The sequence below is a fragment of the Condylostylus longicornis genome, unplaced genomic scaffold, assembly GCF_029603195.1.
Source record: "Condylostylus longicornis isolate FDR11 unplaced genomic scaffold, ASM2960319v2 ptg000040l, whole genome shotgun sequence".
Taxonomy (NCBI): Eukaryota; Metazoa; Arthropoda; class Insecta; order Diptera; family Dolichopodidae; genus Condylostylus; species Condylostylus longicornis.
The window spans coordinates 15,165,755-15,192,135 of NW_026578009.1; the positions used below are offsets into that span (position 1 = coordinate 15,165,755).

Genomic DNA, 26,381 nt, shown 5'->3' on the forward strand with positions numbered 1-26,381 from the left:
AGTATAAATTTTAGTGAACACTCGACAACTCTAGTCAACTACATCAGTTTAATTTTATGGTGGAATCACATTAAAATAATAGTACATACACTATTGTTTTAGATCATTAATATGGCATACCATTATTTCAATAGTATATACTATTAATTTAATGATGTCGAAAAGCACATTGGCACATAATCAGAGTTACCTCTTCCAAAAAAAGAGAAGGTCTGTAAATTATTAATTCTATTCCTACAAATTCATAATACTTTTTGCAGAACTCATTTATTTGAATTTTTAATTGTGTTAGCATAGTCATTATTTGTTTTGTGAGTAACTTTATAAAATATTTTTATAGCAAATAGAAGTTTCTTTAAAAACTTAAGACGCAGAAGTGACTTCGCACACATGAAACGATATTGAAAAAACTAATATTTTTGCAAAAAACATTACTACAAGAGTAGGTATTTTATGATTTTATCTTATGCCATCCAACATTTTTGTAATTAGAGTTAAATTTTTCTTTTATATATCTTAACAAAATTATAAGCTAAATAGTTTTAAACTATACGTCACAAAGTCATTGCTGGGTAAAAAAATTATTTTTGATAAAATATTATTAATTTAAAAATTACATTTTATCAACAATAATTATTATTATAAACTATCACTAACACTTTTCAATTTTTTTCAAAACGGAAACGCTGATTGTGGTTTGTGTAGTCGACGCCAGAATGAAAAGACCGCTATTCGTATTCAGTTTCAGTTAAACATAATTTTTTTAGTACAAATCTCAGTCGAAAGAAATCTTAGTTAAATATAATAAAGTTTTTTGCAAAGGAAAAATAATTAGTCTTTTATATAGAAATATCACGACTATTCCGAAATTCATAATATTTTTTTAAAAAAAATTAAAATTAATAATTAAAATAAAAGATATGTAAAATTACAGTACTTAAATGTAAAATTTAAGAACATTAAAGCAGTCAATTAGATCTTTAGAAATTGAATTTTATAGATGTATCAATCAATTGTGATATATTTTTGTTAAATATATGTTATGAATATATAGTTATAATAGTTTTAAAATATTAGTTCAAAGTAAAATTTTGTTAATAAGGAATAAATTACAAAATGAAACATAATAACTTAATTTATAACTGTTAATAATGGATATAAATGACAAATTATACGAAGAAACGACTTCAAATGCACAAATAAAATTGATAAATACAATTAACAATTGTGCTGTAAAGAATCTTATTTGTGATCAATTTAGCTTTGACGAATGTGTTTACAAACGTGTCGCAGGTAAATGTAAATTTTTAGATCTGTTAACTCCACCAATTGTTAAATTAACAAAACAATCAATAGAGGATGGGGATGATGTCTACGTCCTATCAAGATTTAGAGACCATAGAATATACAATAATGTAAGATTATTTTTATCCTACTTCTACAATAATTATGACGTTTGCTATGATGGTATGACGAAAACAAATATAAAAGTTCTTATTGACCAAGAGGGTTTACCAACAACTTATCGAGAACTGTATGCGATATACTATAAGTACCACGAAAATATTCGAATTTCCCAAGGAGAAGTAACAAAAGATCTTAAGGCATATAGGCGGCATATTGATAATGGATATAGAGAATATCTGCAAAAAATTAGAGAAAACTGGCATAAATATTTAATAGGCATACCATCATGATTTGCTCAGAAAATATACTTCAAATAGGTAACATTAAAATTTTATATTTAAATACATGTACCATTAGAAATAAAATCTTAGAATTAGAAGCATTGGTTACAGAGTTGGGCGACATTGGTATTGTTGTGCTTAATGAAGTATGGATATATGACAACGAAATTTTCACGTATAATATTCCTAATTTTAAAGCAGTTTACAATTGTAGAAAAAAAGAGGAAAAAAGAGGGGGAGGTACTGAAATTTTTATTAGAAATCATATCCAGTTCAGTGAAATTGTGAAAGATGTAAAATATAACTTTACGGTTGTTGAAATTATAAATTTACAGCCTAAAATAAAAATTGGTACACTTTACAAGGCCATCTGAGGACAGCAACTTGTTAATTGAATATTTAGAAGATAAACTCAAAAATAAATCAGATCACATATTTTTTGCTGATACTAATTTAAATTTATTTGATAATACGAATTTATTAATAAAGTATGAAAATATGATTGCTACTTCAGGGTATTATGTAGTTAATAAAACTTAAAGTACACGAATTGGAACTCAATCAAACACTCTAATAGACCACATAATTACTAACGTTAGTGATAAATTTGATATTGATTATTCAATAGAAAACAATCGTCTATCAGATCACCAATTAGCCATAGTTTCTTTAAAAAGAATTAATGTTAAAAAAAACCTATAAGAAATTATGCAGTTAGTAAAACTGATTACGCTCAATTATATGGCTTGGTTAAAAATAAAATTGAAAATATAAATGTAATGGAAATTGGTACATTAATTATTATGATTCAAGAATCGAAAGAAGTTTGCACAAAAGTAATAAATATTAGAACAAGAAATAATAGCTGGATAACACCGACGCTGTGTGAAAAATTAAAAATTATAAAATATCTACAAAATAAAAAGGATCCTAACAACAATGAAAAAAAAAGCAAAATAACCTAAAATATAAAAAAAAGTTTCAATATCAGTAAAGGAAGGTAAAAATAAGTACATTATAAACAATTTTAAAAAGCCTGGAAATAATTCTAGAAAAATGTGGAAAGTTTTAAATAAAACAATCAAAAATAGTGAAGATGAAAAAACAAAAGTATTGCCTACGTCATCAGAGAAAATGGTGAAAAAACAAGTAATAAAAATGACACGGCTGATTGTATAAATAAATATTTTAATGATGTAGGTGAAAATATAGTAGCAAAAATTTCGAGGGTTGGAGTAAGTAATAGCATCTCAGAAAAAGTACACACAACAGAACGCTGTTTCTTACTCCAGTTACAGAAAAAGAAATTCATCAAATTATTATGAACTTGAACAAAAATGCAACCCCAGGATTAGGTAAAATAACTGTAAAAGATCTTCAGGAATTGGTAGATATCATTAAAGAGCCAATTTAAAAAATGATAAATAACTGCTTTTCAGAAGGACAATTCCCAGAACTTCTAAAAAAAGCGTTTATTGTTCCAATTCATAAATCCGGTTCAAAGGAAGAATGCGGCAACTATAGACCAATCTCAATACTAAACTCGATATCGAAAATATATGAAAAAGCAATAAATGATAGGATTCGCAATTTCATAACGCAAATCATTGGTTTTGATAAAAATCAGTATGGATTTTTAGAAAATAGTGGTACTGATTCAGCGATAGCGGCAACTCTTGATCAAGTATACGATGCATTAGATGACGGGTTTTATGTTGGTGCAGTGTTCATTGATTTGACAAAAGCATTTGATGTAGTGAACCACTCCAGATTAATTGATTTTTTGGAGGCAATGGGAATAAGAGGCATTAGTAATCGACTGATGGAGACTTATTTATCAAATAGAACATGATAGTGTGTAAAAGTTAATGAAGTTATGAGTGAAGAATTAATAATTAAAACAGGTGTTCCACAAGGCTCTATGTTAGGTCCACTTTTATATTTACTATATATAATGAATATTCCGAAAAACAATATTATATCTAATTATAACGTTTATGTCGACGATACTAGTTTGATTGCAAAAGCTTAAAACAATGTTAGAGTTAGGGTACACATTGAATAAAGATTTAGAAACTTTATGCAATTGGCTAGATGATAATGAACTTTGCATTAACGCAAAAAAATCAAATTATATAATATTTAAAACACACAAAAAAAATATGATAACATAATAATTAAAATAAAGGATATTCCAATACAAAAGGTAACCGATATTAAATATTTGGGTATGATCATTGACTAAAATTGAAAATGGGATAAACATATTATCAAGTATATAAAGTACAAAACTATTCCTATAAGCATAGCTATCAAAAATGCGGGTGGAATTCCGAAAGAAGCAGCTAAACTAGTTTACAATGGTCATATCTTGTCTAGCATTAGTTATAATATTTGCAGTTGAAGTCATTGTTCGAAATTTCAAGTTAACCAAGTTGGTACTATTATGAATAAAATCCTGCAATCATTATTTAAATTGACTCGTACTAGGGACCTGTACAAAATAACTAATGAATTAGATTTAAATCAATTGATTTATTTGGAAAAGTGTAAATACATATACAAAATTTTAAACAATAGTTTTAAGTCAGGATTATCATTGCAATATAGGGGGAATATACATAATTATTTTACTAGAAATAACAGAAATATAAAAATACCAAAAGCCAAAACAACTAAAAAGGCAAAAAGTTTAAATTTTTTCTGAGAAGAAAATCAGCTTTGATAAAGTGCGTATGTAACGCACGAAATATATTAGCAAAAAATAAAAAAAAAAAAAGTATTTTATTCCGAATAAAAGGAAGTTTTCTTTTCATACCAATAAAAAAAAATAAAAAAAAAGAATGTCGATGAATGTGAAATGGGCAAGACCTTGCTTGACTTGCCAAATATCGAAAATTCACAAGCATACGAAATAACAACTCGAGAAATTTGACGTACCTTCGAGCCGATTAGAGCACATTCATATGGATCTGTAGGTTCTTTACCAGTTTCCGCTGGCAACTCCTACATTTTAACAATTGTTCACCGTTTTTCACGGTGGCCTGAAGTTTACGGAATTAGAGACATAACCGCGCCAACCGTCGAGTTATGTATGTAGCGTATGTTGATTAAAAAATATCGATCGACCAAACACTATCATGGTAATACAAAACATTAAATTTGACTGGTAGCACTCCTACCAATTCTCATTAGATTTATTACAATTAAATTTTCTCGATCTCTTTCGATATCAACTTCCGAAGCAAAAGGATCGTCAATCTTAAAGTGCTGATATTAATAATTAAAAGTAAAATTAATATAATAAAATTAATGGAATAAAATTTAAGTAATAACTAAATTATAAGACATAAGTTAATTGTAAAATTATAATGAAATAATAAAATGTAGTTTAAAATAAAGGAATTAATATTTTGATAAGAACTACATGTATATGCATAGTAAAACTAATATTAGCAAAAGAGCAAGATTTATAACATGCTTTAAGGATAACAACAAATATGATGAAATACTATCAGGTATTATAAATACTAATGAGTGGTATTTGAAGCTTTAAGACGTATTAGAATTAGCAGGAGAATTATAAAATTGTATAAATAATTGCACATAAATAATAGCACCTTACTGTTGGAAATTGAAATTGGAACTAGCCAGGGAAAGAAAAGAAAGATCAGCTGTGTCAGTAGAATTGATCCAAGGTGAAGAATTTTTTATTAAAACATTAGAAAAATCAGATTTTTGGATTGCAAGTCGCCATTTTTGTTCACTCAAAGTTTAATATAGAGAAACACTCAAAAAGAAAAGAAAAGGAAAGAAAAAAAACTTATATTATATTGAGATCAATTACACCAATACATTCGCAGTATAGATTTTACAAAAAGTGTGGTGAATATTCCAATAATTTTCTAAGTGTTTTGACACAATTCCAAGAATCAGTGTGGTCGTAGTATCTGTATTACAGTAAACAATAATGAGTAATAACATCAATGCAGCAGACATAGTCAAATTATTTAGACAAGAATTTAGTAATTTCAAAGAAGATATAAACAAAAATTTAAATGAACGTTTGGATAACAATGAAAAAGAGTTTAAGAGATTTAAAGAAGATATCAATGAGAATTTAAATATACGTCTGGAAAACAATAAGAAAGGAATAGTAGAAGAAATAAATAATCATTTGACTCAAGCAAATGAGCGCATAAAAGACTTAGAAGAAGAAGTTGCAAGCCTTAAAAACAAATTAAAAGAAAAAGAAGCAGAACAGAATGTTATTACCGAAGGTACTGAAAGGAAAATTAGAAAAAATAACATAATAATTGGAAACGTTAAAGAAACAGAAGGGGAGAAATTGTTAGATCTGGTTACTCATTTCATAAAATCTATCGTAAAAGTACCATTTGTAAAAGAAAACATAAACTTTGCAAGGAGAATTGGAAGAAAATCAAACAATCCAGAAAAAGAAAGACCCATATTATTGAGCTTGATATCGTTTATAAAAAAAGAAGAAATATTGAATAACAGTAAGAATCTTGAAGGAAGCAAATATTACTTGAAAGGAGACTATACATCCCAGCAAAGAACTATTCGCAGTAATCTTGTAAAAACTAAGAAACAGCTAGAGGCAGAAGGGAAACAAGTAAGCATCGTAAAAGGTAGTTTGATTGTAAATGGTAAAAGGATCGAGACTATTACAAATCCTGCAAACGTTGATAGCCAGAAAAGACTAAGATCACCAGAAGACCCAGAAAAAAGTAAAAAGGGGAAGGTTAGAAAAAATTCAACAAGAGGGAACGAAGGAGAAGCAACAATATAATACAGTCAGCGCAGTTCTGAAAGTTTTAAAAAATACGACTCTAGAAAGAAAAAGGACAAGATTATAAGTTAAGCTAAAAGGGTATGAGGAAGGCAACGGGAAACCACCTCATAAACGTATTCCCTAGTAAATCACCATCAAATAAAAATAAAAAATTAGCAGTCGCAACATGGAATGTAAGAAGTTTAGCCATGCCGGGAAAATTGGAAAATTTGGAAAAAGAGAAAAAAAGGTTAAACCTGGACATCATAGGTATCAGCGAAACGAATATGATTGGCAACGATGAACGTGAAACGGAAGAAAATTATTTGTTCTACTCGGGTCCGGATGCAAATCATCCAAAACGAAACGGTGTGGGATTTCTAATTAGCAAACACTTAAAGGGTCACGTTAATTGTATAATCCCAAAATCGGATAGAGTAATTTTTATGCAGCTAAAAACAAAAAAAGGAAATATTAATTTTATTCAAGTCTACGCTCCCACTGCAGAAAAGGACGATGAAGAGGTTGAAAAATTCTATGAAGAAATTAAGGTATTATTAAAAAATGCAAGTAAAGAAGATTGTTTAGTTGTTTTAGGTGACTTCAACGCGAAAGTCGGTAATGAAGAAGTGAATAACGTAGCAGGCAAATATGGGTTATGTCAGCGAAATATGAGAGGATCAAAATTGATTGACTTTTGCATTGAATTTGGGCGAAGAAATTGCGTTTAATTTTAGTGATTATTCTTCCTCAAAAAATACAGAGCGCAAGATAATTGCACTTTGCCAGTCCATGCAGAACAACAAATAAATATGTATTTGAAATATATAAAACTTAAAGAATACGAACAAAACACAACCTTTTAAACAGATCCTCTAAAAATTTTATAGATAATATAAAAATTTTAGAAAATAATTTTATTACCCTTAGATAAAATTAAAAAGACCTTTGAATACAAAATATTTAAAAATTTGAAAAATTATTTTGACTATGTCAAAAATCAGATAAAATAATTAATCAGTTTTGTAATGTATACATATGTAGATACATACATATGTATACATTACAAAACTGCACATTAAGATCAGCATTTATAGTATAATTAAATTTTTTAGTAAACATGTAACATAATTTACAAAAAAAAATTGTAAACATAAAATTTTTGCATGCGTAAAGCATTTGTAATAATTATTAAATAATTATAAGGTATAACAAAATTCTTATTATCATTTATTTCTTGCAATTTATGAAAATATGTTCGAAGTTTTATAAGTATTGGAAAATGTAAAAATTCCATATATAAATATAAATAAATATTAAAATAATTTTTCTTTTATATTAAATAGGCTTCAAAAACTACAAATTCTTAAGAATACTATTTACTCTTTTATAATTTATACTCTTCGATTTTTATTTTTATCATTGTGTGAACACCTTATAATATCCTAATATCTATATTTTTCAAATGTTGAAAAATTGAAATTATATTCTTATTTTAAAATGCATTTTATCTTTTAATTTAATTCATACTGTTGGCATATAAAAAATAGTAGATGACCTACTTTTTGATTTTATAAAAACTGATAATTGAATCAATTTATATTTTTTAATTATAATTAGAATATTTTAAATATACGTGGGATATTTTTTTAAGTCTTCTTAATTTATTGTTAAATTTCATTTACCTACTAAATAATACAAAAATCAAACAAACATTTATAAAATTGTAAATTTTACTTACCTTTTATGTCCTTTCTTTTATATGAAGATTATTAACGCTGATATAATTTGTATTATTTGCGTAATTATAGCACTATACCATATACGTACATATATGTATGTATATATATTTTAAACAAGGTATTGCTTGCTTCGTTCAATTTAAATAAAAACTGCCGTATTATTCTTACACGTTGTTTGTTCTTTTTTATTTAGAATCTTTAAAATTGGAAACAAAGTGATCTTCTCCATAAAAAATCTGAAATCGATACGAATAAAAATATTTATATATATGAATCTTTAAAATGTAAATATTCATATGTAATCTTACCAATTATATAGCAATAACGATGCATTCAGATTCAATTCAAGCTGATCTATTTGCCTTTCTTTCGTTTTTATTGCATTGTATCACTTATTTCTTATATAACCTTCTGATTTCTCGATCCCATTTTAATATATGTATATTATTTTATTTAAACGTACATATTTTGAGTTTATTTTGAAACTTGTTGTTTTTCTGCTAAAATATCAATTGTACATTACTATATTTTAAACAGCAGCATTAAAAAAGTAATGAATTGAATTTCATGAATTTCGCATTTTACTTGCAATTGTTATAAAACGTTTCCAAACGGTTACTTGGTATCTATTAAAAAGTTAAGCATGTACTACGGACATTTGGCTTTGATCGCTGTAATGCACAAAAATTTCGCCTGCTTTGACTTTTATAATTTTAACCTGAAATATCAAAAAAATTTACTTGCTGTCTCATTAATTTTATAGTGTTTTAAGTATTACTAGCGGAATTATCTCTTATAGATGCAAGAATGAGTAAAAGCGTAGTTCAAATTTATAGCCCGAGAATGATATTAAGAAAACCAATTGTTTAATATGTTACTCTATTTACACGTTCCTTAAAGAAAACTAAGAACATAATGGTTTCAAGTTATATATATTATTATATATTTTAAATATATAACTCAAACTGAAATGGATTAAAATAATGTTTTAAAACTCGCTTTTAATCTATACATATGTATGTATGTATGTATATGTTTTGTAAGGAAATCTGATTTTTAATGACAGGGATATGCGTTAAACAATACATAATCTTTACAATAACTAAATTCAAATAATTATTGGATTTTAATATTTCTCTAATTCTATACACATTGTATTGTACTATGTGGTTTCTAAAACTTTGGGTTTAGCTTACCATGTCCTTTGAAAATTTGTTGCATGTAAAGTTGAAAAATTTCTTTAACTGCGCATTGAAATAATCAAGACACTCCCGTCAATTACGTTTTTTGCTTATAATGCAAATATTTGAACTTAATACAAAAAAATCGAAAAAACGCAATTTCCCTCCTTTTATAAATCAAAGTTGCGCCAAAATATTAAAATGCTGTTGCGATTTCCTACAACTCATATTGATTCTCATAAATTTCCAAATTTAAAAACAATTTAAGTTCCACAAAATATTAAAATATCCGCTGGTATGCATTACTTTAGTTTTACTAGTTCTTATCCAATTTTATAGTTAAATCTTCATAAAGCTGGTATACGATGATTTACAAAAACAAAAAATTGTTAATTTTTTCCAAAAACTTCCATCAACATTAAAATGCATTCCAATTAAATTTTGACAATTTGTTGAAATCGGTTCCGTGGTTTTTCATGGCGTATATAGATATTTCTCATTTAGATATGCATCTTAAACAAAACTTAAATATAGACAAATCATGAACATTATTTAAAATTTTAAACTCGCCAAATTAATGAAATTTTTAGTTCCAATATATTTCTTTTCTAAAAGACATTAATAATATAAGTTTGGACATAATAAATTACACATTAAAATACTTTTATATAAAAAAGTTGTTTCCCACTTACAAAAAAATTTTTCAAATTTTATTCAAATTCACATAGAATCAAAGAAAGCTCCTACAATTTGTAAATTTCAAACAACTTGTTTGCACGGAAATTTATTTATTTTTGAATTCAGAGCCAAAATAATTTGTGAGAATGACATTTTAATTGATGTTAGCGGTGTTGACATTAGATTTTTGTAAATATTAAACCTTGACTAACTTGTTTCATACCGTGTTATATACGCAAATGAACGTCTATGCATCACGTGACGCGTAGCCATAACTTATTGAACACGAATTCTAAATTGATATCAGACGTAAAAAAACTTAAATTTGACGTTAAAAAAATGAAAATAATATTTTATAAAGCCATATTTTCTTAACTTTCTCTTATTTATGTAAGAGAAAAAATATTTTATGGTAAAAATAACTTGGCACGATTGTGATATCTGGACATTAGGTATAATTTTGCTTATAAATAGCACATTAGTAATTTTAGGCTACAGTTTCAATTCAAAAACAGCAAAAAATTTAGGTAGAATTTTAACACTCAAAAATTTTGACATTTTGAACGATGAAAAAAAAAAATTATATGAGCCGAATGAATATTCAGGAGCACGTAAATGATTTTAATCAATTAATGCATTTGAAAAGTACTTTATTTTTTTTTTCATGAGCCAAAAAAATTGAAAATTTTCAAATATATAAATAATTAAAATTAAATTAATAAATAACTTATATTTTCTTAATTAATAAGATCAATACTCATTTATCAAATATATTAGATTTTCAAAACATTAAATAATTCTTGAAGTTTAACTGACTTAAACTTTAATTTTTATCTAGCGTAGAAATGAGAGCCTATTATTTATCTTAATAAGCACCCGATGAAACATTAGTAACAGGTTATTTTAAAGTCTTCACATTATTATTCGCAATTATCATTATGATCCATAAAATTAAAAAAAATATTTGTGATTTCTACGATTTGATGGAAATTCATGAAACAAAATACATTCCCTAAAGTCCTATTCTTATTCAGAATGAATTCATATGAAAAGTAAATAAGAGTAAAGAGTAAAGTTTTAAGTAGCGAAAATCTACAACGTACGTGTAAATCTTTCTTCCTATTCATTTACATATTTATGTCTCTAAGTCGGTCTGATATGAGATTAATTTGTTACATTATTAAAGTTGAAAGTTTTGAAATCATAATATTGACGTCTATATATAAAAATTTCCCTTATATAAAAATTGCTAAACCATGCAAAATTTTAATTAACCAGTATCAAATGTAAGTCATATATTTTAAATTTTTCAATACTCGAAATACTCGAAATACATCGAATGTCATAACAGATGACATAAGACATAATTGTCCAAAGATTAAACAAGAATGAAGAATGCTGCCGTTTTGTAATAAATTTCATAGAAAGAGAAAAACAAAATTTTTATTTAATTTAAAATTTTTTTTAAGTAGTTGAGTTTGAAATTTCGATGCGTAATGTTGTTAAAATAGTGTTTCGCGCCTACTCAGTCAAAATATAAAATATTTAAGCTTGTTTATTAAATTTTTCTTGCGATCCCCAAAATAAAAATATTTTAAAAAGAAAAAATTAATTTTTATTGGAGAAAAAATTAAATAGTGATGAAAATTATGATTGAAATTTGATTTGGAAAGAAGTTTTATATTTAAAAAGTTATAAAAGTGAAAAAAAAATTTTGAATAGAATAATAATTGGATATCTTGTAAGGAGTAAAAGAATGCAATATATTCAGTTAAAGCAGTAAAGAAATATATACAAAAAAAGGAATAAGTAAAGTAACATAAAAAAGTAAACACGTAAAAAATAACTTTAGTTTCAGTTCAATAACTGGATTTGAAAAACCAAAAAGAAAAGAAAAAAAAAACAAAAAGGTTAAGAATTTTAATAATTATTCTGTATTAAACAAGTACGGTGAGTCTAATTTTTTTATTTAATTCAATTAAAATGATTAACTAAAGAATTTGTTCAAATATAATAATAAAAGCACATAAAGTAACATATTAGTATGCTTATTTCATAAAAAATACATGCCTACTCCGTATGTATGTATGAATGTGAAAAAAATACTAATTGGATTATGTGAAAAATAGTTGGTGTTACCTTCATTTATGGGTTTGACATTTCATTAAATTATTATGTCGGTAACATAAAAATGCATAAATACAAACGTTTACCTGAAAAAAAAAAAATATATTGAAATTCGGTGAATTTGTTATGCATTTTTCGGATTAATAATATTTGTTTTTAATGTGTATTGTGCTATTACTTAAAATTATTTTTTGTATACATAAAATATAAATAATTTTCGTATTGTGATTAACAGTATTTGCTAGTACAAATGGTTCACATTCAGTGTTTTAGCCACTGTGATGCATTGTTATAACTGATTTGATAACTTGATTTTTTTTTATTCCCAATAAATTAAAGAAATATACTTGTCTCTTTCTTTCGAATAATTATTGGTGTAGTGTTAGTTTTCCTTCTCGAATATTTTATCTTCTACCTGTGAAAGTAAACATAAGTTTATAGTAAATAGGAATGTGGATTTAGTTTCCTTCTAGTAATAATGTTTACTGAATTTATTTTGTAATTGTTAGATTTAAAAAAAAAGTGCTAATAAACTTCACTTATTAGGTCGACAAATTGGCGTGATTACGTTATTATGTATGTTGTATATGTGAACGTATACTCTACAGTTTCTTTTAAACATTTGTATATTATTTCTTTTTTAATTCAAATAAATAAACCGTAAAAAGAATACATATGTAGGAAATAATTATAAAACATATCAATACACATTCATACATATATACATATATAATGTGTAACCCAGATTTCATTAAACTAATTTAAATTTTTAGTTTATTAGATTTAAGTATTTAAAAAAAGTAGAGAATCGGATTTTAAAAGTATTTAAACAAATTTAGCTTTGTATATTAATGTCAGTTAATGTATTTGAACGAATTTTTTAAAATTTGTATGATTCTTTACATAATAATATAGCTATTTCATGTATTTATCTACATCGAGAATCACAAATAAGTCGCATTCTAAATTTTTATTCTGTTAATTTGTAGATAGATACATGATATATAGGTATAGATAGGGTTATTACGTTCTTAAAAGTATACTAGAAATTCTCCTTACGAAGCAGAAATAAAAAAATAAATAAAATTTTAATAAATAATAAGTCTCGACTTATAAGCTGAGTTATAATAACCGGTGATTTCCAAAACGTAGTGAACACTTAAAATTTACAATGTATCGTATGTCAAAATAGCGTATAGCGCATATCGTATATTAAAAAAATTGAAACCATTTTTTGTACACCTGTCAAAAAAAGACAGTTACAATTATTTATTTACAAACGGATAAGTACTTATTTTAAAATTTTTATACAAAAATAATATTTTTTGAATCCAAGATTTGTTACATGCAAATTTAAAAAACTTACAGCGTATAATATGTACATATGTATGTATGTTTAATGATGTAGGAAAAGCTTCATCATTATCAGTACCTAGCGGCGGTTTCCAAAGCTTTTCGTTTTTTGCAAAACGGTATTTAAACCGCATTGAAACGTTTCATAATGCGTTTTGGAAGTCACGGTTTGATTAAAGAAGGACTGATTTACTTTTTTAACAGCATCAAAATGTACAGAATGATTCAGCAACAAATATGAGTCATATACCACCGGGTTGAGGGTCGAGAATGAGTAAAATTTTTGTTCAAAACATAATTTTATATCGGAGTTTTTGAGCTACACGAACTTTTTGAAATTTCCAAAATGCCTATCTAGATATTTAAACAAATATCAAATTTAAGATAAACTATTTTTACAAAGATTTTCAACTATTACAAATTACTATAACGCCTACCTATAATACTCATTTGAAAACTATTTCCCTAAAGCAATCAAATTTAAATTTGGTAGATACATGTAACTTGCTGACTTCAGACTTTCAAAAATCTGAGCAGGTTTGCCAATTTTGTTAGTTAAAGTTTTTAAACTTATAATTTTGAATTTAAGTGAATAAGTTCTGCATTCAATGCAGTTTCAGTTAACACTTATTTTAGCCCTTAGTATTTTCAAGGGATCATTCTATATACAAGCTACATATTATTTATGTATTAATACATTTTTACAAAAGGTTAAAAATTAAGAAAACAAAAGACGAAATATTAAAAAAAAGAGATTTCCAAAATATGTGTTCAAGTAGGTATTCTTCCATGTAATGCGCAATTGATTCGCGTTCATGTCGTTCGCATCATTTAGGACGCTCCTTAAAAACAAATTAATAAAAATTCAAAAAATAAAAAAACAGACGAATGTACTTCTACATAAATAAGAAAAAGGGTACGAGTAAGAAATATAAGTACCTACCTACCATCAAACAAATCTGAGAAATTTACAAAAATAAAATAATAAGAAAGAGACATAAAAAGATAGATAAAATATAAAAAAATTAAGGCAAAAGAAAATTTTCAAGAAAGAAAAAATAAAATTTACAAATTTTTTTTATTTAAGAATAAAATCGGATTTTTAAAAATGTGTACCTACTTATTGAAGAAAAACAAAAATAAAGTGAATGAAGAAACAATAAAAACAAAAAGAAGTTATTGTTGACGGTCATGGCATCGCAATGCAACTAACGAATTTTGATGCAACAATTTTTTATGAATTCAAAAAGAAAACGAGAAAAGGTGATTTTTGGAAAAAAAAACCAAATTTTGATATAAATTTATGTATGTATGTACATGTATGTTGTACATACATACATAAGAAAGATACATAAATACAAGATTTGAAAAGATAAATAAGAAAAGAAAGATGAAAATTGAATCAACGAAGAGATAGGAGCAGTTTTGGACTATTACGGAAATAAGTATGGGTAACTTCAATGTTAATGTTAAAGAAAAAAATATTGTTTTCATACGGTCAAAAATTTTTCATATTACTTGCATAATCAATGTAGAAAAGTACAAAGTCTTTTACTTACTAGCTTATTAACTAACAATTTTACATACGAGTACTTAAGTACATATGTATCTACTCTTATATATGCACATTTTTGCATGTGGTTTATAGTTTCCAAATCCGTAAAGTTACAAATAATTTAAGCACTTATATTAATTTTTAATAACAGAAAATAAGAAATTTTTTTGTTTTGTAAAATTAATCGAACTCAATTTTAAGTAACAAAATTCTGTTTTTTAGCTTTTTTTTATTTTATTGTAAACATAGCATTTTGCTATCAACGCAAAAGCCGTTACTTAACTCAGAAGTTAAGTAGCGAGTTTTGCAAAAGTCCGGTTTTTGACAAAAATTTATCTTTCATTTAAATTCACTTTCGTGATTATGTCTTCAATTCTACAAAATCGAATTTTCTTTGGACAAAATCAAAATTGACTTTTAAATGTGCCAAGTGTTTCACCGAAAAATCCCGTAAATATTTCTTTAAAATGGTTAAACGAAACATTGACTTTATCAATAAATCTAACTATTTACTTTTTCTTTAAATACATAAACCTTTCTTTAAATAAAAAACCTAAAATAGAACCCGAAATTGACCTTTCCGACATGTATAAATAAAATCAAATTTCAATTTCGACATTACTTCCAAAAAATAAATTCCTTCTTCTGTAATATTTCAGACTCATTCACGAATTGCTTTTGGAAATAAAGTCGATTCCATCTTATTTCATTATTTTGTTTCTGATCAATTTGTTTAGGACAGGGATAGCAAACCTTTATCGGACTGCGTGCCAAAAATAATTATTTTAGAAAAATTAAAATACTCGCGTGCCTTAAAATAATCAAAATATATTTGTCATTTACACAAATATGTCGATAATCTTATTTAAACATATGTACATTATAAATAAAGAATTAAAGAGATTTTTGTTGTTGAATTGCTGCGCTAAGTCATCAATATCAGGATGATAATATTATAATTTGTTTTTAAAGGAAATACAGGCTTCACAGGCTTCACTTAAAAAATTTTTGGAAACAATTTTTAGCAAATATAATTTTTATATTTTAAGCAAATATAATATCGGAAATATAAAAAATTTTGCACTGTATTTATTAGCGCGTGCCAGGGAAAGTAGAGACGAGTGCCAACTTGGGCACGTGTGCCTTAAGTTCGCCATCCCTGGTTTAGGATATTAAAATTGAGTTTAAAATTCAAAAAAAAATTTAGTACGAATTTATTTCTGGTATATTTACAAAGTTACAGAAACAAAAAATTGATTATCAAATTGCACTATTTCTAAATTTTGAAGTAATCATAAAATAGTAATTAAAAATTAATTTGCGGGTAAAGAAAAAACTTAGTTTTGAAATTTTATACATTGAGAACATCTTCAGGCAGCATTCTCAGGAACAGAAACTTTAGTACAGGTCGGTTTTTTTTTATTATTTTTAACAAAATATTCAACAAATTAACTTAAAATCATATATAAAGTCCTCGTCTAACAGTACACTGAGAAAAAAACGTATATCTAAAGTGGTCATAAACCATTTCGAAGATCATATTTGATAACTCGTAATATTTTTACTAAAAACTAGAAATAATTTTTATCTTATATAACATAAATGTATTTCAATACTTCTTATATTAAATTATTTCGATTAGATACTCGTATATGGAAAAAATAAAAAAAAAACTAAAAGTAATATATTAGTACCAAGTTTGTTGATAATCCCATTTTTATATACGAATTTGTAATAAAGCTATATTTAAAAAAGTTCTTTTGGCAATAGCCTTGTTTTGCTTTTGAAAAAAAATATAGCTGAATAAAAGTATTTTAATGGACACAAGTTTATTTGGTATTCAAGTGTATTGGCAAATGAGAAAGAATTATTTGTAATGTGCGGGGAATTCAAATTGCATAAAGAGAATCCTAGAGAGTCAAATTTTCATTTTATATTAACTAAAAGCTTAGTGGGATCAACATTTTTAAGTGCAACATTTTCGCAAAACTAGACATTTTACCTTGCGGTTGTTTACGAGCTTCACTACACAAAATTTTTATACCCGTACGAACGTATGTTCGAAGGGTGTACTAAATTTGCCTTACCGTTTGTAACGCTAAGAAATAAAGGTCTTAGATATAGACTCAGGTGTATATTTTTGATCAGCGTCGAATTCTGAGTTGATTTAGCTTTGTCTGTCCGTCCGTCCGTCCCAGAGATAACTCAAAAACTAATTGAGCCAAGTTCACCAAATTTTCACAAATGATTTATTGTAGTAAGAGCCAGAACCCTATTTAAATTAGACATGATCGGGATACCGGTTCGGGTAGCTGCCATACAATTTTAAAATTTATTTGGCTATATCTCAGAAACTATAAAAGCTGTGGCATTGATATTTCACACAAGCGAATATATTAGTAGGGCCAATAATATTTGTTTAAATTTCTTGGCTCTTTCTGGTAGCTGCCATAAAACTTCAATAGTAGTTTGGCACACACAGTATTTTGACAAGCACAGTACTGAAATTTTGCATATGGTAATATTTTTTTTTTTTTTAATGATAATGCTTAGTACTGTCAATATGATCAAGCAAAAATAAAAAGTATTTATACCTACATATATGTAGGTTATTTACGCATATAAATATATATATTTGAATGTTACCTATATAGTATATATATATATAATTTTTTGTATTTATTTTTTTCACGTTTTCATTTTCTATCCTTAAATTCATAAGCAAGTACTCGTAGCTATTTGGTCCAATTCGAACGTTTATAATACTTTTCTATTTATATTTATGTTGAATTTATTAAAATATAATGAAGGAGTTTTTGATCTTTTCAAATTTATAAAATTTGTTCCATTTTTTTCAAGAATAAAAGAAATTCTTTTGTTTTTCAAAAAAATCGAAAGAGGAAAAGCATTAAAAAGGAATCATCGTTTAAAATTAGTTTGAAAAACGTACATGAATTTAAATTTTATACAGCTAACAAGTAGAGGTAAAATTAAAGATAAAGAAAAACATAAGACAGAAACTTTCATTCATCATTCGCTTAGATTTTTTAATTATCTAGTTTTACTTGTCATTTCGGTTTTTTTCTTATTACTTTTTGAGTAACGTACATAAATTATATATGTATGTAGAATTTTTCCACTCTTCCATTTTCTTATTATTGGCACGATAATAACAATCTCCAATGTGTATGTAGATTTTTCGGTGAACTATTTACTACGTAAGTACCCAGTTTATTTTACTGACAGCAAAAAATTACAAATATTTTTTCTTAATTACAACCACATTTGCATAGAAACATCAAGAAAACAAAATTTTCGCTCTTTAACGTTGGTTTCAATAGCACAAACAAACTATTTTTCATAACATTTAAAAAACGGGGTACCTACTTACTTACATAAGCACATAATATATGTATGTATATAAAGTTATTGTGGTTGCTACTACTCTAATTGATTGGTACGTCATAAATTCCAAGAAACATTCTTTCATCATTCATTCATTTTTATTGTCATTTTCTATTTATTTCATTGTGTGTATAAGTTTAAGTATAAACATTTTATGGTACATACTTAAAGTTTAAACTTGAAATGAGAACGTAAAGAATAATAACAAAAAAAAAAATTGAATATCTGAAAAACCTGAATGGCTTCGCAATCTCATAATCAGGCTTAGCGAAAAAAAAATAATACAAAAAAAAATCAAACTACACATTAATATTGTTACAAAGAGAGTTGTTGTAAAGTCATCTATAGGTGTATCTATAGACTAGTCATAAAAAAATATTCTCAAAAACTAGATGGTGTAGGACAGACACATTCGTATGTATGTATATATTAAAATTAAGAAAAAATAATTAACAAGAAAATAAACCTTTTTTTTTTCTATAATTCTCTATGAAGGAAATTACAATTATTACTTTGATTCTTGTTACTTACTTTGCTGTATACTTTATTCAATTCTTAATCATAATTTGAATTTTTGCAGGTACTTACATCTTTGCTCATAAATTTATTAGTTAAACAAATTTTAATGAAGTTTTGTAAGTGTTTTTAGAAAAGTCAGCTGTTAATTTATCAGACAATAATAATTTAAAACGTATGTTAAAAAATTTGTTACTGAAACAGCTCGATAGATTTACTTATACATATATACATAAATAAAAGCAATTACAGTAAATTTTCATGAGTGCATTAAATTTGTAATCGATTCCATACTCAAATTCTTAAATAGGCTTTCTGAATAATTTTGTCAATCGAAAATGTCTTATATTTTTGCTATTTACTGCGATAGTTAATTACTTAAAGGAATTTTTTTTAAACTGTTATAAATTGATGTGCAAATATAGAAAAAAACCGGTTAATGTAAAGAAACATTAATTTAAGATTAACCGTTTATCTTATTCAGAGATTACATAACTACGAAATAATTGTTTTTATTTATTCAATAATTGAAGTTACCATTTATTTTTAGATTCATTTTAGGGAGTTTATGTCACATACTATTTGGACAAAGACAGCATATGTATTATGGCGGAACCAAGTTTAAATTGACTATTTCTTCTTATTTTAGCTTTGGATTTTTTAATTAACAAAATCGCAATAAATGTTTTACACATAATTTATTGTGCAAAAAGTCGCATATTTCTAAAATTTTGTCTTAAACTAAAACTAGATGTTCGTTATTATATTTTCGTCTTCATATAATTTGTAATAATGACACAGTCAAACATTCAAAGTTTATGGCTTTTCATGTGTATGTACACCCATATGTATGTATATAACCTAAAAGTACGAAACATGGATTACGATAAATTTTTTATTGTAAATATTGAAGAAAAAATCTTTATTTAATTTTTTCTTTTCGTTTTACATTTTATTGTGATGACGAATGAAAAATTCGCAACAAAAATGCGAACAAAACACAAATAAAAATAACAAGCATAAAAAGTAAAGAACAAAGACGAAAAAAAATAATAATAAAAAAAAATAACTGACATTCCATCGTGACACTTATAACAACAACAATCCAAAAATCATTAAAAAAACTCAATACATTCACAAATTCTAAAAAGCAAATAAAAGTAAAAACAACAAGTTCTACTAGGTTTTCAGATCGGCTGATTTGACAGCAAATTTAGTTAGCAAGCAAACACCTCAAAATATTTAATTTCGAGTTTAAAGTAAAATAAAAAATTTAAAACAAAATTCTCGGTTTAAAAAAAAGCACTCAAATCGAAATACATTTGAATTGTTGTTGTTTGTAAGCTCAAAAATAAATGATAGAAAATATAAGAAATTTGGATACAAGAGCTTTAGAGAGTTGAAATAAACTTCAAATAAAAGAACTATAAAGCTATAAAACGTGCTATGTTGAGAAGAAATATGAGAGATAATGTATAAAAAAAAATTATATTTAAAGAGTAAGAGCATTTAAAAAGTATAGCATGTCTTATTGCATTGCAATACGATAACTTCTTCTCCCTTCTCATAAATAAATTTTTCTGAATGAGGTGAGTAATTGAATTGAGGATTTAATTGAGCAAAGCAAAAACAATACATTCACAACTGTAGTTTGATTTTTTGGATCGGGAGTTAATATTTAAATATTTAGAAGAAATATTAAGAAACTGGTTCTCTTTTTTAAATATTTAAAAAAGGGAACCATTTTCAAAGAAATTAAGCCAATTTCTATATTTCATACACTATTTATTTTATATATTCTATGAATACAAAAAAACAAAAATTAGAAAAATAAAACAACAACAAAAATTGTAAACAAAAAAAATAAATAAATTCACATTAAAAATTATTACAAAAAAAACTTAAGCTCAAAGTATTATTTTTTTACATGAAACTTCATATAAAATACATATTATGCAGACATATGATTTTGTACATTTTGTAAAGTTTAGACTCTTGTTACCTATAGTGATAAAAAAAAAACCTCATAAAAATTTTGTATGTTTTTCAATAACTAAATTAAAACAATTGTTTTCTCATTAAAAGAAATAAATGTCACTGAAGTGGAAGTTCCAATACAAAAATTATTGTATATATACAAGAAAAGTGAAGTGTTATGTATTCTACATACTTATGTATCTAAATCCAATCGAGAACATGAAAGTGTGAAAACAAATACCAATAGAGAAGTCTCCACAAAATTAGACACTTTATATAGAGGTGGGCGAACTTTTCAAGGTTACTTCCACAAAGAAAGAACTTTTAATTCCGGATTAATAATTTACATAAATTTTATAAAAATCAAACGGTATCCAATGAAGGGTATTAACGAATTTTGCATTTTGAAAAATATGGGTTACTTCTGTTTTGTCCAACAAATTTCTTTTTTTGAATTTAAAATGTCATTCAATGATTATTTTTTTTTGCTTATACATATTTAATTTACCAAAAAGCATTAAATTCAAGAACTATGTATCATTTTTTAAATTTTTGTGTAAATATGTAAAATTGTGGTAAAAGGGTTTCTATAGTTTTGGGCGATACTGTATTAGTACAGGAGAATTTTAGTAGATAATACTTGTAAATTTTGACCTTTGTTTTCTAATCTAGGCTATATATAAATACATACATGTATACATAACGTAAAGAAACAGTATATTTGCCAAGTAATCATTTTTTTTAATGTTTACTTTTTTTAAAATGTTAAGGACTTGCACGATCAACTTGTATGACTAACTTGCATGACAAACATGTTTGACCAACTTGCATGACTAACGTAACTTAGTATACCAACATGCATGACGAACATTCATGACCCACTTGCATTACTAACATGTATGATTAACATGACTTGCATAACTAATATGGCTTTCTTGACAAATATGCATGACCAGCTTACGTAACAAAGATGTTTGACATTCTTGCATAGCAAAAATGCATGACTAACATGCATGATCAACTCTCGTAACCTACATAACTTACATGACCAACATAACTTGGATGACTAACATGCGTGGTAAACTTTCATGACCAATTGAGAAGACTAACGTGTATGATTAACATTCATGACAAACTTGCATGTCCCGCTTACAAGACCAACTTGCAATGACAAACATTCATACTCAACATGCGGGATTAACATGACTTGACTAACTTGCGTGATCAACAACCATGAATAACATGACTTGCATGACAAACTTGCATGACCAACATGCGTGACTAATAACTTGCATAACAAACTTGTATGACCAACATGCGTGACTAATGACTTGCATAACAAATATACATGACTAACTGGTATGATGAGCATATGTATAGTCAACATGCATGACAATAATAATGATTGACAAACTTGTTTGACATTCTTGTATGACCAACATACATGATAAACATGTTTGACCAAAAAGCATGATTATCATGGCTAGCATGTCCAACACAAACAACCAACTTGCATAACTAATTTTCATAACAAATATGCATGACGAACATGCATTACTAACTTTCACACATAAAAAATTTGACCAACCCGACTTGCAAGTTTTAATTAAAAAGAAAGCCAAAAAAAGAGAACTAGGTGAATATCAAAACAAAAATAAATATTTCTTCCTTAAAATTTAAAATTGATGAACAAAATGATTTAAAGACAGGGTTGATAAAATTTTCTCATGATAACGGGAAACTAACGGAATGCGCCAATATTATGCAGTATTGGCTAAATCTAAAAAACCTCAAACGACATAATTATGTTTGTTGGTAAAAAACGTGAAAACAAAAGTTAAATTTTATTTCCTCCTATTTTTGTTTGTTCGAATGTTAGAACAAAAAAAATCAAAAACATAAAACAAACATTAGTTACAAAACAAGTTTTTTTTCTTAAAGCAAAAGAAAAAATATTCCTACAGATATTCGTACATTCTTACATACATATTTTAATATTAAAAAATATTGATAAAAAACTAAATTAAAAGAAAAAAGAACGACACTAACAAATTCAATATCGCCATACAAAATGATTTGCGAATTTTAGCTCAATTAACTAAAAAAAAAAACAAAATTAGTTTTGGACAGCATCTATGACAATAATGAAAACGTTCAACTGAACACTGTATTAGAAGCTATTGTCTTAGCAGCATTTGGAAATTTGAAAAGATTTGGTGTGCAGGTTCAAGAAAAAATCGAAAAATAACATAATACAAGAGTTATGCGAAGGCGGTATTTGTGAGAATTTGATTTGTAATATATGTATAAGAGTATGTACATAGTATCCGTGTAGATAGTATTAATTCACAAAGTTTCTTCTAGTAAAATACGCTTAAATTCTGAAATATATGTATACGAGTATGTATGTATAAATTGTTTCAAATTGAAACATTGCTCGTTGATAAGTTGAGGGAATCTCATATATGTATATTGTTTTATTTTTCATGTAAATTTTTAAATGTGCTCCTGAACGTTAAGTGGACACGAACGTATGTATGTTTCAGTATACATTCACGCGCGCTTGTATGCGTATCACTTAAGACAATTTGGTTCCAATGTTTTTTGCTAGGAATAAAAAACCAATTTTTTTTATCTCAAAAAAATATCTTTTAAAATAAAAAACTTTTTCTATTTGATTTCTGAATTGTAGTGAATTCATCTGGCAATAAGCGATTACTTACTGTACAATGTGTAATAAAAATAAAAACAATGTTGTAATCATAAATTGTTATTCTTTCCACTAGATAGTGATTAGAGCGTTGTGAATGTCAGACAGATGTTTGTGAATGTAGATTAGAAATAAGTTTTGTCTTTAAAATAACTTATTAAAGGATAGCATTAAAATAATTAAAAAAAAAACCACAATAATTTATCCAGTAGAGAAAAAATTTGTTTACGTCTTATTATATAGAAGTTAAACTTTATTCAAATTTGACACGTTGTTCATAATGCAAAGCACGTTCTTCATTATAAACTATTCAAGTATTACTTTCTCATGCGAAACAGTAATAAGCCTTCAAAAGATTCGTAATTTTAATTCTGATTCCTAAAGAGCTAAGCAAGCAAGCCGTCAATCTTTAATCTTAGTATACTTAATTTTTCTTTGAGCTTATAGCGCAATTTTAAGAAATTCGCATAAAAGTTCTTACGTAGTGTTCATCTATCGTTATAATTATTTAAATTTTATAAGTAAGTAGTTTAAGTTAATTATTTTATCGAAAATTTAAAATAGCATCACAGAAAATCAATAATCATCTGTTTTAGTACGTTTTGCTTTTTTACCGACCGCATTCTGTATACAATAGGTAGGTTATGTGATGGCAACAAATTTTGCATATCAAGTTTTCGGTGGGAACGCACTTCTCCATGGTAGGGAAGTGTAAATAAGCTATTTTTGTCACCCTGTCGGTCTTTCGGTCTGCTTGTCTCTGTGTGCACGCGTGTATCTCAAGTTCGGCTGAACCGATTTTGATGAAATTTTATATGTAAGTTTATTTCGACTATGGCGCGGGATATATCAGGCTTCGGGAACTGAACTTTTTTGCGGGCCTGTTTTACATTTTCGATCATTATGAAGATAATATCTTATAAGATAACAGATTTGCCTCACCTAACTTTTGAAAGAAATTAGGCGTCAGCAACTGGACGTTTACTACAGACCAAATATACATTTTTTCGTGTATAGAGAGTTAATTATTTTTTTCGAATTATTTACATACATTAATCGGAAAGCAGAACAAGTGTAAAATTTTTTAATGATCAATACTTCAAATGACTTTCATTAGTCGGTTGGACTGCTGCCTAAACTTTCGTAATTGTTTTCTGTTTTTTTATTTTTTTGTTATTTTTATTCAACCATTTAAAGCTTTTGTTTTTGTTTTTCAAAATTGCCTTTCTATCTGCGTTCAGATTTCTAATTATTTATTGGTTTAGGTGTTTTATACCCATATTTCAATAGTCGTTTTTTCTTTTCCTTCTTTTGTCTTCTTATTAATTTTTCCCTGCTTGTTTTATAATTTTCATGTGAATGTATTAGATATTATGCCGCATGGTATTTTTTTTTTGTATTTTAATTTAGGTCAAACCATATCTTTATTAGAAAGCAACATTTATGTAAAAACAAGACAAAAGCAAATGAAAAAAAAAAACGAAGTGGAAATTAGTTACCGCTACTGTTGTTTTAACGAAAGTACTAAAAAACAGAAAAAGAAACAAATCAGATTTCTTAAAAACATTATTTAGCATAAAATTCTAAATTATTTTTCATCATACACACGCACACACGATTTGATTTACTTAAAACATAAGGTAAATTTGTTTATCTTGTTCATTCAGTAAAAATATCAGGAGTTTTCAGTATAAAACAGGAGTTTTGTTTACACGGTGCATGTTTTTCAATTTGAATTTAGCTCATAAAGCGTTTCTTGAAATAAATGTTAAACTTATGGTATCAAATAAAAATTGTTATGTTCAATTCAGTATGTGAATTGGTCCACTGTCAACAGGTTTTTAATTGAGCAAAATTTACAATCCTGTATGAAATTACAAATAAGCGAATAAACGAATTTTTGTTTTTCGTAGAAGTGTAAATGTAAAATAATTACTGATTGATCACAAGAAAAAAGGTAATATTAAGTATCGAACATTGTCTTTATTTCACTTTTTTAATATAATCTCTTATAGATTTTCTTACAGTTTGAATTGAAAGGGCACATAAAATACATAATAATTTCGGAATGCCATAACACCTTAAATGTTACCCTATTTGTGTTATATGAAAAAACAAAAAAGAAACTCAATACTCTAAATTTTTAATTTTTTATTTTTAATTCATTTGCGCCCTGCACGTATGTATGTATGTTCCCTCATTAAGTGAAAAATATGTGTGCATAAAACAGAGAAAAAAGAGTAGTTCAAATTTTTTTTATTTGAACGAAATAAGAGTATCATTTAAACTGAAAGCGTTCGCTTTTTTCTTTTTTCACCGTTGGTACTTATTTGTGCTGTATTAAAATCAATTTTTGATCTTACATGAAAATCTGATACATCTGTGATGATACTTTATGCCCCGTTTGTTGGCTATAGACAGTGAGTTACTGTTTATTTTTGAATTTTTTTTTCTTTCCTTATGTTTCTTTTTTTACCGTATTTTAATTCACCAGTATATATAAGTAGTAACTAATCACTATTTTTTTTCTACTACGTTTCTCTTATTTTACTTTTATGATATTTTAGTCGTGTGTGTTTGTTTGTTTATGAGATTTTCTTTTACTGACATCGAATTTTTTCTTTGGTGTTTTTTTTTCATATTTTGTCTGATTA

At 26.2% G+C, this 26,381-nt stretch overlaps 3 protein-coding genes and 1 long non-coding RNA gene across 8 annotated transcripts in view; 3 read left to right on the forward strand and 1 right to left on the reverse strand.

The window, feature by feature from the left end:
- The first annotated feature begins 5,658 nt into the window (after positions 1 to 5,658).
- LOC129609838 (putative leucine-rich repeat-containing protein DDB_G0290503) lies at positions 5,659 to 6,501 on the forward strand. The gene has a single exon (XM_055521964.1). It carries the CDS (start codon positions 5,659 to 5,661, stop codon positions 6,499 to 6,501), a length of 843 nt encoding a protein of 280 aa, XP_055377939.1.
- Positions 6,502 to 6,584: 83 nt separating this feature from the next.
- Positions 6,585 to 7,214, forward strand: LOC129609839 (craniofacial development protein 2-like). The gene has a single exon (XM_055521965.1). The coding sequence runs from the start codon at positions 6,585 to 6,587 to the stop codon at positions 7,212 to 7,214; it is 630 nt and encodes a 209-aa protein (XP_055377940.1).
- A 1,016-nt stretch (positions 7,215 to 8,230) lies between these two features.
- On the reverse strand, positions 8,231 to 9,979 carry LOC129609755 (uncharacterized). The gene is made up of 3 exons (XR_008697034.1): positions 9,422 to 9,979; positions 8,534 to 8,943; positions 8,231 to 8,461 (listed from the first exon to the last, which is right to left on the reverse strand). It is a non-coding gene; the product is annotated as an uncharacterized LOC129609755 (long non-coding RNA).
- Positions 9,980 to 11,570: 1,591 nt separating this feature from the next.
- The window catches only part of LOC129609872 (afadin), a 164,707-nt gene continuing 149,896 nt past the window's right edge, over positions 11,571 to 26,381 (forward strand). For all 5 annotated transcript variants that reach the window (XM_055522031.1, XM_055522033.1, XM_055522029.1 and 2 more), the window contains exon 1: positions 11,571 to 12,034. The gene's annotated coding sequence lies outside the window, so the exon portion shown is untranslated. The remainder of the gene's footprint in view (positions 12,035 to 26,381) is intronic.